This window comes from Amborella trichopoda, chromosome 3, assembly GCF_054954075.1.
Source record: "Amborella trichopoda isolate Santa Cruz 75 chromosome 3, AtrichopodaSantaCruz75HAP2 v2.0, whole genome shotgun sequence".
Lineage (NCBI taxonomy): Eukaryota > Viridiplantae > Streptophyta > Magnoliopsida > Amborellales > Amborellaceae > Amborella > Amborella trichopoda.
Window position 1 is genome coordinate 44,353,362 of NC_142338.1, and position 18,521 is coordinate 44,371,882.

General features: G+C 35.0%; 1 protein-coding gene across 6 annotated transcripts; it reads left to right on the forward strand.

The window, feature by feature from the left end:
- The first annotated feature begins 8,994 nt into the window (after positions 1-8,994).
- LOC18443993 (large ribosomal subunit protein uL30x) lies at positions 8,995-17,984 on the forward strand. 6 transcript variants are annotated; one of them, XM_088860783.1, is made up of 8 exons: positions 8,995-9,230; positions 11,097-11,215; positions 14,889-15,078; positions 15,243-15,340; positions 16,433-16,490; positions 16,564-16,643; positions 16,815-16,916; positions 17,551-17,984. In XM_088860783.1, exon 8 carries the CDS (start codon positions 17,602-17,604, stop codon positions 17,764-17,766), a length of 165 nt encoding a protein of 54 aa, XP_088716909.1. In that variant the 5' UTR covers positions 8,995-9,230; positions 11,097-11,215; positions 14,889-15,078; positions 15,243-15,340; positions 16,433-16,490; positions 16,564-16,643; positions 16,815-16,916; positions 17,551-17,601; the 3' UTR covers positions 17,767-17,984. The 6 variants fall into 5 exon arrangements, with proteins under 6 accessions (XP_088716909.1, XP_011626987.2, XP_088716911.1 ...); XM_088860785.1 differs by lacking the exon at positions 11,097-11,215 and having other exon boundaries at positions 8,995-9,515; XM_011628686.3 differs by lacking the exon at positions 11,097-11,215.
- The last annotated feature ends 537 nt before the right edge of the window (positions 17,985-18,521 follow it).

Below are 18,521 nucleotides of genomic sequence, written 5' to 3' on the forward strand. Positions count from 1 at the left end.
GAAGGATTTTTTATTGCAATCTAAAAATATTGCAATTTTAGGTGGTTGTCCAAACGGATGAAATCTATTTCACAAGATTTTTGGATTGCAATCCAAAAATATTGCAATTTTGGGTACATCCAAACTAGCCCTTACTTTTTTTTTATTTAGAAAACATCTTTCTTTCATAAACTTCGCCCACACCCTTCGAAAAAACCTTTCATGGTAGTCGTATTACCGTAAAACCAATTACTGTACTTTAAAAACTAAATCCATGTTATACGGTACTTTTAGTATTATAAAAACTAACTCATTTTATACGTAAAAACTAACTCACGTTATACTGCATTTTAAGTACAGTAAAAACTAACACACGTTATACGACACTCAAAATGTCATAAACTCTTTTCTCTTATTCATATTTATCTCTTTCGTCACTCTAATTTTTTTTATATTTATATCTTCTTTTTCTCTCTAATTCCTTTTAATATTTATCTCTTTTTACTCTCTCTAATTTTTTTAATCTCTTATTTCTCAGTCTAAATCTTTTCTCTCACTAACTCTCTTTTTCTTTCTACTTACTTCAACAACTCAACAAACACGATTCCAATACAGTACAAATCTAACTACATCTAATTTTCATAGTCACTAGCTCTCTTTCTCTTTCTACTTACTTCATCAACTCATCCGTCTAATTTTCATAGTCACTAGCTCTCTTTCTCTTTCTACTTACTTCATGAACTCATCCGTTTAATTTTCATACTCACTAGCTCTCTTTCTTTTTCTACTTACCTCATCAACTCAACAAACATGATTCCAACACGATACAAATCCGACTTCATCTAATTTCATAGGGATGGGGTTGAAGGGAGTTTTATAGGGATGGTTGAAAGAAAGACCACCAACAATGGTAAAGTAGGCACAAGTTGTTATACAAATCTCCTTGAAGAGAGAAAGAGAGTTAGAGAGAAAAAGAAGAGATAAAAAAGAATTAGAGATAGAAAGCAGAAATAAATATTTAAAAAGAATTAGAGATAGAAAGCAGAGATAAATATTAAAAAGAATTAGAGAGAAAAAAAAGAGATAAACATAATAAAAAGAAATAGAGAGAGGAAAAAGATAAATATAAACAAGATAAAAGAGACAAATATAAACTTACTTTTTACAGTACTTAAAATGTAGTATTACATGGGCTAGTTTTTACGGTATTTAAAATGTCGTATAACATGGGTTAGTTTTTATGGTACTTAACATGTGGCATAACATTTTAGTTTTTAGGTATAGGTTTTAGGTAATACGACTACAATGAAGCTTATTTTGGTAAAAAAAGCCAAAAAAAGGTGTGGGCGAGGTTTATGACAATTAAATGTTTTTTCTAAATAAACGAAAATTGATATATATTTGTGATAATTTTCCAAATATTATTGTTTTTGAAATTTGGATATGTCATTAATATTTATATTAGATTTTGCTATGGCCTACAACCTAACAATAACAAATACTCGCTTTAAAAAAACGAGACGAACATTTAATAACCTACAAAAGTGGAACACATAAAGCCAGATATACATTTTCTTAGTTAAGAAGGTAGATCGATGATCATGCCCAGGAGAATTTAATGGGCAACCAATAACTAGGTGGTAGAATTTAAGAAGGAAAATAGACCTTTGAGCATGATGCCAATATAATATGGAATGAGATGCTTGAATGTATCAAGAAAGTGGAAAAATAAGTTTTAGGATAATCTAGAGGGAAAATAAACTTCAATAAATAAACATGGTGGTGGAATGAAGAAGTTCTTAAGGCCATTAGCGAAAAACGATCATGTTATAAAACTTAACAGTGTAATAAAACGATCACAATTTAGAAGAATATAAGAATGCTAAGAAAAGTGCTAAACAAATAGTAAGTAAATCTAAACTTAATGCATATGATAATCTATACAATAAACTGAGAACAAGAGAAGGTGAAAAATATATCTTCAAATTAGCTAAAATAAGAGAGAGAGAATGTAGGGATCTAAATCATATTAAATACATTAAGAGTGAAGATCAAAAGGGTCTTGCTAAAGGATGGTGAGGTCAACGAAAGATGAAGAGTCTATTTTTAAAAATTATTAAATGATGAACAAAATGGGAACATAGTGGTTAAATGGACTGTTGGTACAAGTGATAATGGAGGTCATAGATACATTCGTAAGATTAGGATTAGGATTTCGGAAGTGAAAGAAGCTTTGAAAAGGATGAAGATAGGAAAAACTTCAGGGCCAAATGGTATCTCGATAGAGGTTTGGAAGTGTATTGGGGAAATTGACATTGACTCACTGACAAAGCTATTTAACAAGGTGTTGAGAACAATACAAATGCTAGATGAATGGGGAAAAGTATTGTGGTACATATTTGTAAAAACAAATCAGACATACATAATTGTGCAAACTATCGAAGGATCAAGCTTATGAGCTATACAATGAAGCTCTAGGAAAGAGTGATTGAGCAAAGGCTAAAGCATGAAACGAGTATATCTGAAAACCAATTTGGTTTTAGGCCAGGAAGGTCAACAACTGAGGCTATTTTCCTACTTAGGCAATTGATTGAGAAGTTAAGGGCGAAGGAAAAAGACCTCCAAATGGTCTTTATTGATTTAGAGAAAGCTTATGATAGAGTACATCGATGTTTGATTTGACGGGTGTTAAAAAAGAAAGACGTTTATAGAGACTACATCAACTTGATGAGAGGTATGTACGATGGAGCGGTAACTAGTGTACGGACAATTAGTAGAGAGACATGTGAGTTTGCAGTGACAATATGTCTATATCAAGAGTTAGCATTGAGCCCTTGCTTCTTTGTCTTAGTTATGTACTACTTAACTAATCACCTACATGATGAGGTATCGTAGTGCATGTTGTTCGCAGATGATATAGTTTTGGTTGATGAGACCCGAAATGGCGTCAACACAAAGTTAGAACTTTGGCGGGATGCTCTGGAATTTAAAGGTTTTAAAATTAGTTGGACTAAGACATGGTATATTAAGTGTAAATTTAGTAATAATAGGAGTATAGACAAGGAAGTAGTTAAGATTGATGGTCAGGAAGTATAAAAAATACCACACTTTTGATATCTTTGATCGATAATTCAAGAAAATAGAGAGATTGAGGAAGATGTTGCACACAGAATTAGAGTTGGATGGGCGAAGTGAAGATGTGCATCTGGAATTTTATGTGATCGCCACATACCAATGAGGCTGAATGACACGTTCTATATGACAATAGTAAGACCAACTTTGCTCAATGGGGCAGAATGTTGGGTAGACAAAAAATAATATACCTATAGAATGAGTGTAGCGGAGATGATGATGTTGAGATGAATGAGTGACAAGACAAGAAGGCATATAATTCACAATGAATCTATTCGAGAGAATTTAGGTGTGACACAAATAGGCGATAAAATGAGAGAGAGTATACTTTGATGGGTTGGCCATGTGTGTGAAATCGACCAAGTACATCACCTGTTAGGATGTCCAAATTAGTTCAAGTGAAATGACTGAAAAGGCCAAGGGGTAGACCAAAAAAGACATGGTTGGAAGTAGTCCGAAAAGATATGGGGACTTATGACCTCACTAAGGATATGCCCTTTAATAGAGGAGAATGTAGAACCAGGATTTATGTAGCCGACCCCAATTAATTGGGAAAAGGATAAAATGATGATGATGATGATTTATATTTGAAAAAAATGTATTAGGTTGCAACCTTAAAATGTAGAATTAAGGTGCACCTCAAAAATCTATAAAATAAAGTTGTTTGATGTTGAAAAACCATCCAATTGATAATCTCAATATCGAGATATATAAATATATTAAAAAAATTCAATCCTAAAAATAAGGCATATTGCGACAAATTATATAGACAAATCCATTTTCAAGATTTTCATGTGTTTATAGATCTGTTTGATCTTAGCCGGAGTTGAAATTTTATAATTAGTTATGAAAATGGATTTTTGGGCCGTCCTAAGAATTTTTAACACCAAACTTACATCTTATGATAAAATTTGGAGGTCCATCTTAATTTGATTATTTAAGGTTGCAACTTTATCCACAAAACCACCCACTTTATGTTTTAGTTTAGGAAGATGTTTATATAAGGGTGAGGCTCTAAACAATCAAATTAAGGAGCGCCTCAAAATTCACCAAGAGAGGTTGTTGTGCTACCCAAAAATCCTCAAATCGATCATCTCGACCTCAAAATTATAGATCGGAGAAAAAATGGATTTCAAATCGTAAAAATAGTAGATCTTTTAACCAATTATGCGGACCATCTATTTTTAAGATTTTCAAGTGTTTATAAACATGCTTGGTCTACACCGTATTTGAAATTTTAAATTTCATAAATAGGGTAGAACATATACTTTTAAACCATCATAACATTTTTGACACCAAAACTATATTTTTCTGGCAAAATTTGGAGGTGTGCCTTACTTGCATAGTATAAGGTGAGCACCTTATACAAACCTCACCCTTTTTTTATAAATCTTATTATTTTTTTGTTTATACTTTCTCATCATCAAGCATATGTAAAACATTATAAGAAATAATTATATAAAAAATACAACTATCAGAATATCCATACCAATTTTGGAACTATTTTGGTTATTTTCTTTATTGAAAATTATTTATTTTAATATTTTGTACATAGATATTATGGTGAGAAGTATGAACACTAAAAAATTAGGTTTAAAAGAAGGGTGCAGTTGGCATACGAATGCATCAATAGTTGTAGAGGTAAAGTGCACCTTCAAATTTTATCATGGTATATAATTTTGATGTAAAATGTTCTCAGGGTTATTTCAAAATCTATTTTTATATCTAATTATAAAATTTTAAATTTTAAAAATGGCTAAAATCAAGTAGATCTATAAACATATGAAAATCTTGAAAATGGACGGTGTAAATAAAATGATGTAAATTGCACTATTTCTGAGACTTAAAATCTTTTTATTTTTCATGGTCATACATCTCAATGTCGAGATGATCAATCAAAGGGTTTTTCAACATTAAAACTACCTTTCGGAATTTTGAGGTGCATCCGTAGTTCTATATTATGAGGTTGCATGCTTATATAAACTTTTTCCTTTAAACAATGTATAGGAAATTTTAAATTAAAGTATAATACATGCTCTTAAAAGCTACGATATGAGTATAAAATATGAAATATTGATGACTATTTTTTAACTATGCATAATATAAGGGAATTTTAAACAAGTTGAAAGTTCTATTGAAATTCATGATGTCAAAGTTTGGGATGTAATCTCTTCAACTCAGACACCAACTTTAAAGTCAAAAAAAAAAAACTGCAATGCGCTTTATATTGGACAAAAGAAGTCTTAAAATTCAATAGAGACTACCCAATTTTTTTTTGATCAAGTATAATTTAAAATCCAAATTCACTTTTTAAAAATAAAAATTTTTTATATAAAGTGTCAACCTTAAATTATATAATTTAAATGACGTGCATTTCAAAAACCCATCGACAAAAGTTCATTTGATGTTGAGAAACTCTAATTGATTATGTAGAGAAAAAAAATCAAGTATTAAAAACAATGTATCCAGTAACATATTTTATTTTTACACCATCCATTTTTGGGGTTTTCATAATTATGGGGTATACATTTTCAGGTTTTCCTAAGAGTTTCGGGCGCCGAATTACTGCATCTTGCATGCGAGGTTACAAGGTGCGCCCACTTTGATTATTTAAGTGGACCCTGTATAAATCATATCCTTTAAAAATAGCCAAAAGATTTCTGCTTCTGGCGGAGTATACTATCCAACTACTCCATCAGGCAAAACTTATACTAGGAATACTTTTTAGATCCCAAAATTTAGAGAAGTGATCTCTAGAGCCAGTGACTAAACTTAAAAGTAAAAAAAACCACTTTCTACATGCCTAAAAAAAAAGTGGCATCCCAAGATTGCACAAGAACTTGTTCAACTTTACAAGAGAAAGAACATGATGTTCAAGAACTCAAAATCCAAATTTTTTTCTTGGAAACTAATCATATAGTTATATACTTAAATGGCAGTTAAAATTTTTTTTTTTTTTAAAAAATCCAAAGTATGTCTTTCGGCTGAGGTATAAAATATATGGTGTGCTCCTTCTGAAGCATAGTATACATGCTCTTAAAAATGCATTTAGTGATTATTAGATGGACCCCAATATTTCAAATTTCAGTTGGAGGTTAGTTTTAATTGCTTTTTTACGAACTAAAAAAACAAACTTCAACTTTTAAAAATAATCATCTCGTGATTATGAAATGAATCCTAAAATTTCAAACGGGAAAGAAACTCTTAACCATTGTTCGCAAAATCGCCCGATCCAACTTCTAACTGCCTGGTTATATCGGAACCGGCCAGTGGCCAGTTCCGGTTAGAGTGATCAACCAGTATTTTTTAAAAAAAATATATATAAATTCTCAAAAATAAAAAATTTGATCTGTAATGCATTTTTAAATATTATTTACATCATGGTAAAGATTAAAATTTGTTTTGATCATTAATACTCACTTTTATATTTTTCCGTCGTTTTTAGAAAATTTTAATTGCCCTTGGCAAATATAAAATGGGCTAAAATTTATTTGTTTCATTAACTTTCAACTTCATTTGAATGTTCTATTTTAATCATTCTTTATATGTTTTTCATATTTTAGTAGATTTTTTTTGTATTTTTTTCAACACTTATTAGGTTAAAGTGGTTGAATCGACCGGTTTACCGATTAGGTTGGTTAAACCGTTTCCAGGCCCATGTCCAGTTAATCGTTTTGGTTCGATTTTGCGATCACTGCTCTTAACCACTTGATTACAAAAGTATGGACAAATAGTGTTCTTTTTCTATAATTTGCAATCGGCTAAACGATGAATTGGTAAATCATCTTAGCTCTCTATGGGTGTTAGATTGTTATAGTTAGAATAAGAGGTTGTTATTAGGTGGTGTAATAGTTGTGGTGGTAATGATGGTGGTGATATAGTCTGGTGGTGGTGGCGAAGCATGGGGTTGGAATGGGGCAAGAAGCTGGCGCAGGTTGCTAGACCCGGCCATAAAAAAAGCTAGATCATCGGCCACAAAGTGGTACATGTCCGAGTTTGGGATAGGGCCATGACATAGTCAGGCCATCCCGGCCTAACCCTTCTTCTCTTTCATTTGTGTTTTTTTTTTCTTTGATTGTATTTGGCACGGCCACGCCAGGGTTGACTCATTGCCCGCTTTAACAATGCAATGGTAGTGGTAGAGCCAGCAAAGAGATGGTGATGGTGGCAGCAGCGGCAGGTGGAGGTTGTAGAGGCGGCGGTAGAGAGGCAGTGGTGGAGTGGCGGTGGTGGTGCAGATGGTGGTATTGGTGATGGTGATGGAGGCAGTAGTGATGGTGCCCAAGCGGTCATGATGGTAATACATATATTGGTAGTGGTGTTAGGCAATGATAGTAGCAGCGGTGGTAATTTTTCAAACAAATTCGGCCAATTTCAGTTAGCACCAATCCAATTTTATGAATTAATTGTTTCTTAAAATCAAATTTATGATGAAAGATTTTCAAATAGGCCTACTTTGTAATTTGGCTAGGAAACGAAATAGTGCTTCTTTAACCTGAGGGATCAAGTGTACAGGCTGCGGGAGCACAATATACGAGTGGTAAATAGGAAGGTGTCGATACCGCTAATTCCTCCAGCCTCAATAAAGGGTGCCGTTTGTATAGAGTCGACGCTTTAAACAACGAAAATAAAGCGCACTTTCAATTAGTGTCAAGAAATATAGTTTTAATATTGAAAATTTTTGTGATTGCCTTAAAATATATTTTTATTTTTAATTATAAAATTTAAAGCTTCAGAAATAAGCAGATCTATGAAAACTTGAAAATCTTAAAAATGAACGGTCCAAAAATACATTGCAAGATGTACTATTTCTAAAACTTGAAATCCATTTTTTTTCTCATTTTTATGTATCTTGATGTCGAGATGATCAATTTGAGGATATTTGAGCTTCAAAACAACCTTCTTCTAGTGAAATTTTGATGTCGAGATGATTAATTTGAGGATATTTGAGCATCAAAACAACCTCTTTTAGTGAAATTTTTGAGGTGGGTTCTAATTTGATTGTTTAGAGCCTATGCTCTATATAAATTCTTCCCTTAATAAAACTTCTAGCATACATAAATGTATCATTATCCCAAAGACCCGGTTTCTATGCGGCCAAGCCTGTATATGTAGAAATGCGGGCTTCTTAATAAATCTATTTTTGAGATGGTTTTTAAGACTTGACATTTAAGGACATGTAATCTCTAACATGGAGATCATGAATATGAAAAATTAAATAAAATTTAAAAACTAAAAATAATATTTCTAGTAAGAAAACATTTGGACGGTTACTTTCTATAGTTTTTAGATGGAACACCAACTTGCATCCTCCATATTTAAGATGGATGCTTTACACTTTTAGACCGCATATGTAGAAATGCGGTCCAACTCGCATGAAACAACTTTTCTTATCTCAAATCATATGCATTTTATAAAACAAAGAACAATTGTTTCATGCAGGTTGGACCACATTTCTATAATATGCGGTCCAGAAGTATAAAACATCTATCTTAAAGATGGATGCAAATAGGTGGTCCATCTAAAAGAATTATAACTAACCGTTCAAATGTTTTTTTAATATACTTATTATTTTTAGTTTTCAAAATTTTTTTTTTCATGTTCATGATCTCCATGTTTAAGATTATATATTCTCTAAAAAGTAAGATCAAATTATATTTAAAAAATATATTTGTTGTGAAGCCCGTATTTATACAATATGCGGCTGACCGCATGCTAACCGCGTCCTTATGAATGCGCCCATAGGATCAGATAGCGTTCATAGCCGTCCGATCGAGGTTTTTTATTTTCAATTCAATTCATCTTCAAATTTCTTATTTTTTGGACCAAGAGCAGAGAGTGCAAACACTGAAATATAAATACGCGGGGAAGTATGTTTGGCCCGGGTACTCCGGTCGACGACCCGCGCTTTAATTGAGTTTTTTAGTCCAATCGAACCAGAGGTCGCAAAGAACCAGGTTGCTAAGCCCTAAGACTGCAAAAACCCTAGTTTATCTCTCTAAAACCCTAATTCTCATACTCTAATTAACCATGTCGTGAGTTATTCAATCAAATACCTAGTTTCTCTCTCTGAAACCCTAGTTCTCATACGCTGTATCCTGGATCGTTCCTGCAAAATGGTGGTTTCTATTCCTTATATTCTAATACTCGGACTCGAATATATGAAATTATGATTATGTTTTAATCCATAGTTATGTACTTTATTAGGCTTTTGCTGAATGTGTACAATGTTTAAGTGCAAATGGTGTTTACTCTGATGTCTGACTTGTTTCTTGTGTTTTGGATTTCATGTATCTTTGTTTCGATACCTTTGGTGCATTAGATCATTTTAACCGGACTGTATGACTGATCTATCTGGATGATTCTGTTTTTAGGGATTTCAAAACTTTATGACGTGAATTCATGTACGTTTGGAGCAATTTACATGTTTTTTAAGTTTTTGCAGTTTTATTCTATACGGTCGATTCTTGGGTATTCCTTGTAAATATAGGGTGTTCTGGGATGTTAAAATGTTCATAATCCTTCATAGATATTTTGTTGTGTTTTATGCTTTGAGTTTCACATTGTGTTAAAAAGCTCTGATATGATAATTGCATGCATTGATGCATTCTACAGTTCCATTTTGTACCATTAATTTTTGGTAGTCCTTGTACATGTGGGTTTTCTAGGATGTTATAATGTTCACAATCCTTAATTGAAACTAAGATATTATGTTGCGTTTTATGCTTCAAATTTGCAGTGAGAATTTCGAAGGATGTTTCATGTTGTAGTATAAGAATTGGAGTATCTGGCACGTTGGTTTGTTAGCCTGTCCAGTATTAGTCTCAAAGTATCTAAACTTAGTATTACGAAAACACAATGAACAAGCATGCAAACATTGCAATGGAGGGGTGCATGCCGAAAAATTAAGTGATCACTTCGACCCTCAATTGTGAATTTCTTGGCAATATTCAAGTCTTTGCAACCTCTTATTTGGCATAATGAGCAAAACCATGACACGTCAATGACTTTTATAATGGGAACAGGCCAATAATAAAGAAAAGAATGTATCTGTACAACTACATCAATTTCTATGTATTATTGTCTGATAATTTTGATTCTAAGGTCTTCATTCCAAAAAAAAAAAAAATTTTTTTGGACTCTAAGGTCTATGTATCATACCAAAAGATAAGGTAGGAGCGAGAGCTTGAAATGGACATTTTAAATCTACTGGAGATGCACCAGGCAGCTATTTCCTCTTCTAAGTTTGATTTGGTTAATCTAAAAGAGGTCTATTGATTATGTGGCATATTAATCTGAACTATAATACTTGAAATTTGGCACTTTTTTTTGGTATTTAAAAGGTCCACCCTCTTGAAACATCAAAAAAAAGAAAAGAAGCAAAAGAGCATCTTCCATTGTTACCCCCCTTACATTTTATCTTAAATGGAAGTATAAACACATTACATCGTTGTGCCAAGATATCTGAAATGAAGATTCCATATCTGCCAAACTAGTGTGATGACTGCATTCTATATGTAAAAAAAATAAATAGAGAAAAGTAAAGAACAATAAAAAAGTGAATCAGCACATTTCTTAGTGTAAGTAAAAACTGTGTTCTTCACCTTCTTGCCTGAATGGCGGCCCGTACATTGGTTGTCTCCCATCTCCAATTCCAAGTTACAGGCCTCCTATAAGCGGTAGTCACCCTCCTGCTGCCCCTTGTCAGGCTGGTTGTCAGCTAGTAGCTAACTTCTAACTTCCATAGTACATTATATGATTCTTTTGTTCGGGTGCCATAACCATGTCGGACACATATCAACACTGACAACACATATACCAGTGCATTCTTCTGGATTCTTCTTCTTGTTTATAGTTGATCTTGTTCTTCTGAATAGGCACATGTGAACTTTGAAAATATCCATGGAACTTTGGACATATATATGGATTGAGCTCACTGTGGATTAGTTGTTCTTATGTCTACTTGTCATGATATGAAATATTAGCAAAGCATTGTTGTATTTGGTGGCCTCTTCTGCTATAGCCATGAGAGAATGAGTTGGGGCCTTGGCGGTAGTACCAACGAGCGCTATGATGAAGTCTCTGACTCCATTCTCACCAAAGGGTAGGGGCCCAAAATATCCCCATTGACTTACCCCTTTTTTTTTTTCTTATACTGAATCCTCCCCTTCATGGCATGAGGAATTTGATGCGCCACGCCGCATACACATACTGTTGTCGTAGCAATGTTTCCTACGACGTTTTTAACCTTGATCTTTACTTCTCATGCTCTGCATTGGTGACTTCTTAAGGGATTGTCCTCATCCTTTGAAAAAGTCTTCTCCTACAATCAGTTTATGTGTGAAATTGATGTTATTGGGGATGTTATTTCTTACATGAGGCTAAGGGGTTCACCAAGCTTACTATATCGCACAACTTCTTGGATGCCAATTAAAATTGCCCTTCGGTCCAAGTTGTGTTATTCATTTTTAATTTTCAAATTTACGTAAAATTAGTCTTCTATAGAGCATGTCTAAAATTGATGCACGCCTGTTATCTCAGGTGCTTGCTTGAAGCCTGCCTGGCACATCTAGGTAGGTGCGATGCTGTCGACAAGGTTTCAAGGCACCCCAACCCCTTATATATCTCTGTGTGTGTGTGTGTGTGTGTGTGAATGTGTATGCGCGTGCTTGTAAAACTATGCAAATATACGCATATAATAGACGAAATGCTTGTTAACTAATTACATAGTCCAGATAATAAACTGAGTACATATATATAGTGCATATAATAAACTAACTCACCGAGAACATATAATACATGTAATTTTATATAAGGTTTATGTATATGTGTAATTTAACCATGACTAAGCTTTGTTGTCTGATCTAGAAGCCTTGACGTTTTTAATGTACTTTAAATCACCAAAACGCTCCACTTGTAACCTCCCTTGATCAGTGTTCAAGAAATCGGCAGAGGCGACTGCTACTTGGCTGAGTTACTTGGCCTCGCAGGGTGCTTAGGCGAGTCTTGGCCGCGCAGGGCGCTTAGGCGAGTAATATTTTACATAATCATGGGTTGGGTCCCTATATAGTACCCAGGTAACTTGCCCAAGTAATGTTGAACTTGGGTGTCGCCCTGGTTTTACAGTACATGGGAGAGTTTGTACAGTACTTGCCTAGGCCTTTACAGCGAAATGTAGAATAGAAGTGGGGCAGATCTGTCCGCCCCCTCCAAAAAAAAAATATTCTCTCTCGCTCTCTCTCGCTTTCTCTCTCTCTCTCTCTCACACACACACACACACACACACACACACACACTGAGGAAGATCTCTCTTTTGCGATTACATGTTCTCTTCTCTTCCTCCAAGGGGTCCTAAACCCTAGTTTAGGAAACCCTAATCCACGAAAGTGTAAAAGAAAACCAGACAACTTTCTTGTCATTATGTGCGAGAAGTCATAAAAAGAAATGAATCCAACACCAAGAGAAGCTTGAATGGTTTTTACCATGGAAGTTCTAGGAGTTCTTGAGAACTTGCAAGGATAACATGTTGGACTGTTGGATTCTTCTCTAGTTCTCTCTCTAAATAAAACCATGAATGGAGAGAATTTGAATCAGAGGTTAGAGAGATTGGATTGAGATTGAAGTTGCCATTTGTAGAGATCTTGTGGGAGATCATTGTAGATATGTTAAAAGAATTAATGTCTAAGAGTGACTCATTATTGGTCTTTTCACAAAAAGTCCACTATTTTTATAAAATTGTAAAACAAGCCTCTTGTGGCCTCTGGCTGGACTCGAGCAAGTCCACTTGGACTCAGCGAAGTTACTTGGCAAGGGTAGATGCCGAGTCCCAAACCTAAGCCTAGTAATTGAAGTATTGAACTTTGCTCTTGATGTTTGATCATTATTTTGAAGTAATTGAAGTATTGAACATTGCCTAGTAATCAAGTCTAAAGAGACGTGTGTCCTAGACCTACCTAATTTGATCATTAATTTGAACTTCCGCCTTGGAAAGTTAAGCCAGGCCTAGGCGAGATGGCCTATGGCCTTGTGGGCGTTTAGGCGGCCTCCAGTGTTTTAGAAAACACTTGGCGGCGCCTAGTCGGCCAGGGGTCTAGGCTGCCCAGCGCCTCGGCGGGAGCTCAGAACCTGGGTGGTGGTCCTGTAGAAAGGAAAATGTTTCTATAGTCTAACAATATAAGTATAATTGTATAACACATAAGAGTTACAGACTTAGGGCACATCAAATGTATAGTACACAAGTCCACCTAGCACACACTCCTCCATACTCCATAAGTCCATATCCAATTATCCATAGTCTAATTGTCCACACTCCACACATAGTTAAAACTTAAAATTTATTTCAAGGAATTGAAATGAATGCTTGCGTCATAAAACCATCTAGCAATATATTGTGCCACTCTATCTCTCTCTTCCTTCTTGATTCTATTTTCAATGGTGGTTTGTTTCTTTGTTTTCTTGTTTTCTCTCTTGCAACCTCAGGGTCAGGCTGGGGCAAAAAACAATCCATAGTCCCTCTAACCTGGGGCCTCTTAGGCCCCTCACTCCCAAAAGTAATTACAACTCCCTTTCTCTTCTCTCTAATCATAGATTGTTGTTGTTCTATTTTGACATCCCTCGCCGTCCTCATCACTGTCATCATCATCATAATTGACCCGAACCCTAGAGCTCATCTATGCTATGGATGCCTATCTCTCATCTCTTTTCATTTTTACAAGACTCAAAGAAATTTTTATCTCCTCTTTAACAACATTAGGAGTTTCTGTACATGTGGCAACATCCCCCTCTGATACCGGCAAGATGTTTCTTGAACCGGTTTATGCCCCTTTTGTATCATTTTCACAAAAAATGCATCTTATGCAATTTTTATCCAAAGGATTCGGGTTGTAGCCATATTTCCAACCCGGATCTCCACTTCAATTAGATTCCGAAGAAAACATCTCAAAATAATACAAGCAATAAAAAAAAAATCACTAAGTTTGATTGCTCGATCTCCAAACTTCCGCCTCTGAGATGTTTCTAAGGACTCAAAATCTTCAACAAGACCCTCTAATAGATTATATAACATCCAAAGCTACTCTAATATCAATGAGTGATGCTTAGTTCAATTTCTTGTAACTTTAAGAAACCCTTCAATCTTATGGAAATCGCAAAAAACTACTTTTTTTGGGTTTTTTTCTCCCAAAAATAGGTTCTAATGCAAATGAACCTGAAACTCACGATTTTGCCCTTTTTATATTTAAAAAAAGACCAAAAACTACCCTCAACATGGTGAATTTGCACCCCACGGCATTTGCGCCCTTGGGCAGGGGACGGCCCGCTTAGGTGGGCGCCCAGGGACAGACCACCTAGGCGGTCTGCTTTTTAAAACAATGGTGGCCGCCTAAGCACTGGGTGAGCCATTTTTTAAAACAATGGAAATTAGATGGGAGAGTGTTCTGCTATGATTTCCTTTGAAGAGTACTTTGTTATTTAGACTTCAATTGCCACAACTCTTAATATCATGGTCTGCCTTTTCGAATAAATATGACATTCTAGTGTCAAGAGGTTAATGTGAGTTCTGATGGATGCAGTGTGGTAAGCATGCTATTGTTTTCAAATCTCCTTTGTTACTTTGCAAAATGGAAATTGGGACCCCATAAACTGGGTTTTGGCAATTGGTTGGGTGAATAGGACTGGATGATGGAGAAACCGAGTGTCTTCTACCTTTGTCTTAGGATTTTTGGCATTAGGTATTTTGCAACCCAGGCTTGATATTTTTGGTCTCGCTTCCATGATAGGAGAGGAATGGGGGAAGAAGTCAAGGGTGGTCCTGTGGTTCCAGAATCTGTACTTAAGAAGAGGAAGAGATCTGAGTCTTGGGCTTTGGCAAAGAAGACCGCCCTTGAAGCCAAGAAGAAGAAGAATGCAGAAAACAGGAAGTTGATATTCAAAAGAGCTGAACAATACATGAAGGAATACAAACAACAGGCAAATAATTGCATGTGTTTTTTCTCTTTTCCTTCTGTAATGTTGATACATTATTATAGAATTATTTTCTACTTAATTAATTTTTGCTAGTCTTTTGTAAACTTCAGCTACAAATTTTCCATTTCTTATTGAAGTGATAGAATTTATGCCTCCATGTTTTCTAGGAGCTAGAACTGATTAAGCTAAAACGGGAGGCCAAGTTGAAAGGTGGATTTTATGTCAACCCTGAGGCGAAATTGCTTTTTATCATTCGCATTCGTGGGTATGTTTTCTGTGATTTCCTTTTCTGTTTAGCATTAGGCGTGTAAAAAGGTCCAATTTAAGTTTTTGTTTATATTATAAGTTTGTACGTGGCTTCTGACTACTGTTTGGTTATGTTGCAAATTGTGATATGGTAGTAATGGGGAAGGAATTGGAGTTCTTTCTTGTTCCAATTTCGACTTGTCACAAAAGGCACCTGGGATAACTTCCATTTATCGAGGAATTAGAGTTGGCATGTCAATTTAAATTAACCTTAATAATGTGTAGTTGATAAATATGTGATAACTGAATGATGACATCATCATCATCATTAAATTACACAAAAAAAGGAATGAATAGTCTGACATCATCCCTCATCTAGAAGTGGATGATTCCAAAGGAAAATGTGCAAATATAGAATGCTGCATTTATTGATGAAAAATAGCCCCTTGTATCATTGAAAGAAATAGTTGAACGGAATATTTGCAATGGGAAACCTAAATTCATGTCATCCTGTGAATTTCGATTAGGAAATAGAATATGTTCTTTATATTTTGGCATGCTAAACAGTAGAGGTTTTGCTACTAAATGGGACCCTTTTTATTCCTCTTTTTGTTTTGAAATATCTTTTTGTCTGCCAAATGTCTTCGGAAGATCTTAAAATGCTTCGGTTGCTATGGAAATTGTCGATGAATTGGAGAGAACCAATAAGGTATAGAAAGTGTCGCTCAAGTGAAATTCAGTCTGCCTTCAGATACATCACTCTTATATAAGGCCAATTCAGCAAATTAACGTCACATTTTCACTGAACACACTCATTGTAAGACGGATACTCGTCATCCATGCTTGGACAAACCTAAAATTTCATGCACACAAACTGATGCACTCTGCATTTCTATATTAGAAAACAAACAAACATGCATAACTTAACAAAAAATTGACAAATGTACATGTATTTCATGCATTATTAGATAACATGGGATTGACATATACATGCATACATACATATTACATAGTTGTCCTGCCAACTGCATCCTATGTTGCAAAGGGGACGGTTAGTTATTGTGTTGTTTCATTTTCTCTCTGGTATCTGATTTTTGTACTTGACCTCCAGTATCAATGCCATGCACCCGAAGACCAGGAAGATCTTGCAGCTCTTGCGTTTGAGACAGGTAAGCTTTTTTTCGTTGTACATTTTATTTACTTCATTTGCTTCGCTTATGTCCTTACTTCATATCGCTGCAGATATTTAATGGGGTCTTCCTCAAAGTGAACAAAGCTACTATGAACATGCTTCATAGGGTTGAGCCCTACGTGACATATGGGTTTGTTTCATTTCTTCACGAATCATTTAAGCAACCTTGAATCTCTTGTGCTACCCCTATGGTTTACGTGTTTAAATGAAGTAATTGAGGGAACTTAATGTCTAATAAAATCTATGATAAATAGGGTTTCACAATCCTATTGCTTTTTATATAAACTCGTGTGTGGTGTAGGTATCCTAATTTAAAGAGCGTTCGGGAATTGATTTACAAGAGGGGCTATGGAAAATTGAGAAATCGAGAACTGCTTTGACTGACAATTCCATCATTGAAGAGGTACGTTCATGTGAATTGATAGTAGCTAGCTTCTTTTCCAAAATCATGTATTAATAATCGGGGGATTTAATGAAGACGAAATTGTGTCATGACATTGATAATGTACTGTTATGTATGCTATGAAGAACATCAACCCTTTGTTGTCAACAAGGGATGCTCGATGTGAACCCTTCATCTGCTCAAGCCTCTCTAGTTCTGTTTGAGCTGAGGAATAATTTACCTCAGCTACAAATAGTTGAAAGCATATGCCTAATGTTGCTTATAGCATAACGATCTATAAGCAGTAAGATTTACAGCATTTTACAAGTATCACTGCATACAAATCTTTAAACAAATGATATCCTTAAGACCGGGTTTTTCCTCGTTTTACCAAATCATCAAACAAATGATCTCTAAGACCCTAAGTTTTTCCTCCTTTTACCTTATTTATTTTTGCAATCCATGTTTCTATTGAAAAAAAAGGAGGAAACCAACTTTAAATAAATTTGTAGCGGATAATATCATCTCAAGATTGTGATTTTTGGATAATTTGCAGATTTGTACCCAATTTTTTTATTGTAAATCTTTGCTTTTGAAAGAAAAATAAAGAATATGGTTATTTTTGGTGCTCCTTATCCATCTAAGATTGTCGCAGGCCTTGGGGAAATACGGTATCATATGCGTTGAAGATCTCATTCACGAGATCATGAATGTTGGCCCTCATTTCAAGGAGGCCAACAACTTCCTCTGGCCTTTCCAACTCAGTGCTCCCCTGGGGGGTCTTAAGAAGAAAAGAAACCATTATGTGGAAGGTGGGGATGCTGGAAATCGTGAAGATTATATCAACGAGCTCATCCGAAGGATGAATTAGGGATAGAGAGTGCTCCTAAAATCTTTTCTATTGTTTTATTGAGTTTAGACCATGAACTGCAGGTGTTGTTTTCTTCTTGTTCTAAAGCTATGAGAATTTTTGACATTTACTGTATTATTGGGGCTCCTGCCATTTTGTGGCAGCCGATTTGTCAGTAACAACCATCAAAGGAACTATGAATTTTGGCCTGTACTTGAGAAAATTCATACATTCAGAAACAGGCTGCGCATCTCTCTCTCTCTCTCTCTCTCTCTTACAGAGACACACTGCTGTTTCTAATGCAAGAACCCTTGTTGTTCACCTTTCTAAAGTAAGTCTCTTACACACCGTCTCTCGCACAAACACACACATGGATTGTTGCTGAAGCATCTTCTCTTTTATTGCTCACCAACCTTAACAAACTCTAGCCTTTCTCTCTCTCACTCTTGCTGTGTGCACGTGCCCCACCATACCCACCATGCCCTTCTAATTTAATGAATCACACAGTAATGCTGTTTTCTACGCAATACTGACGGGTCGCAATCAACTTTTTGGGTGTTGGTTTTGTCTAGGTGATCGGTTCAGGTGCCAATATGGAGTTTTAACATCATAAATGATCCAAATTTGTTATTAGTTGTGGAGAGGGAGGAGTTTCTTTGCTACATTTGTTCCAAATTTGTTATTAGTTGTGGAAAGCGAGGAGTTTCTTTGCTACATTTGTCTCGAAAGATCTTTAATGGTGCTTCATCATCATTGCCATCATCATAGTTTTTTTT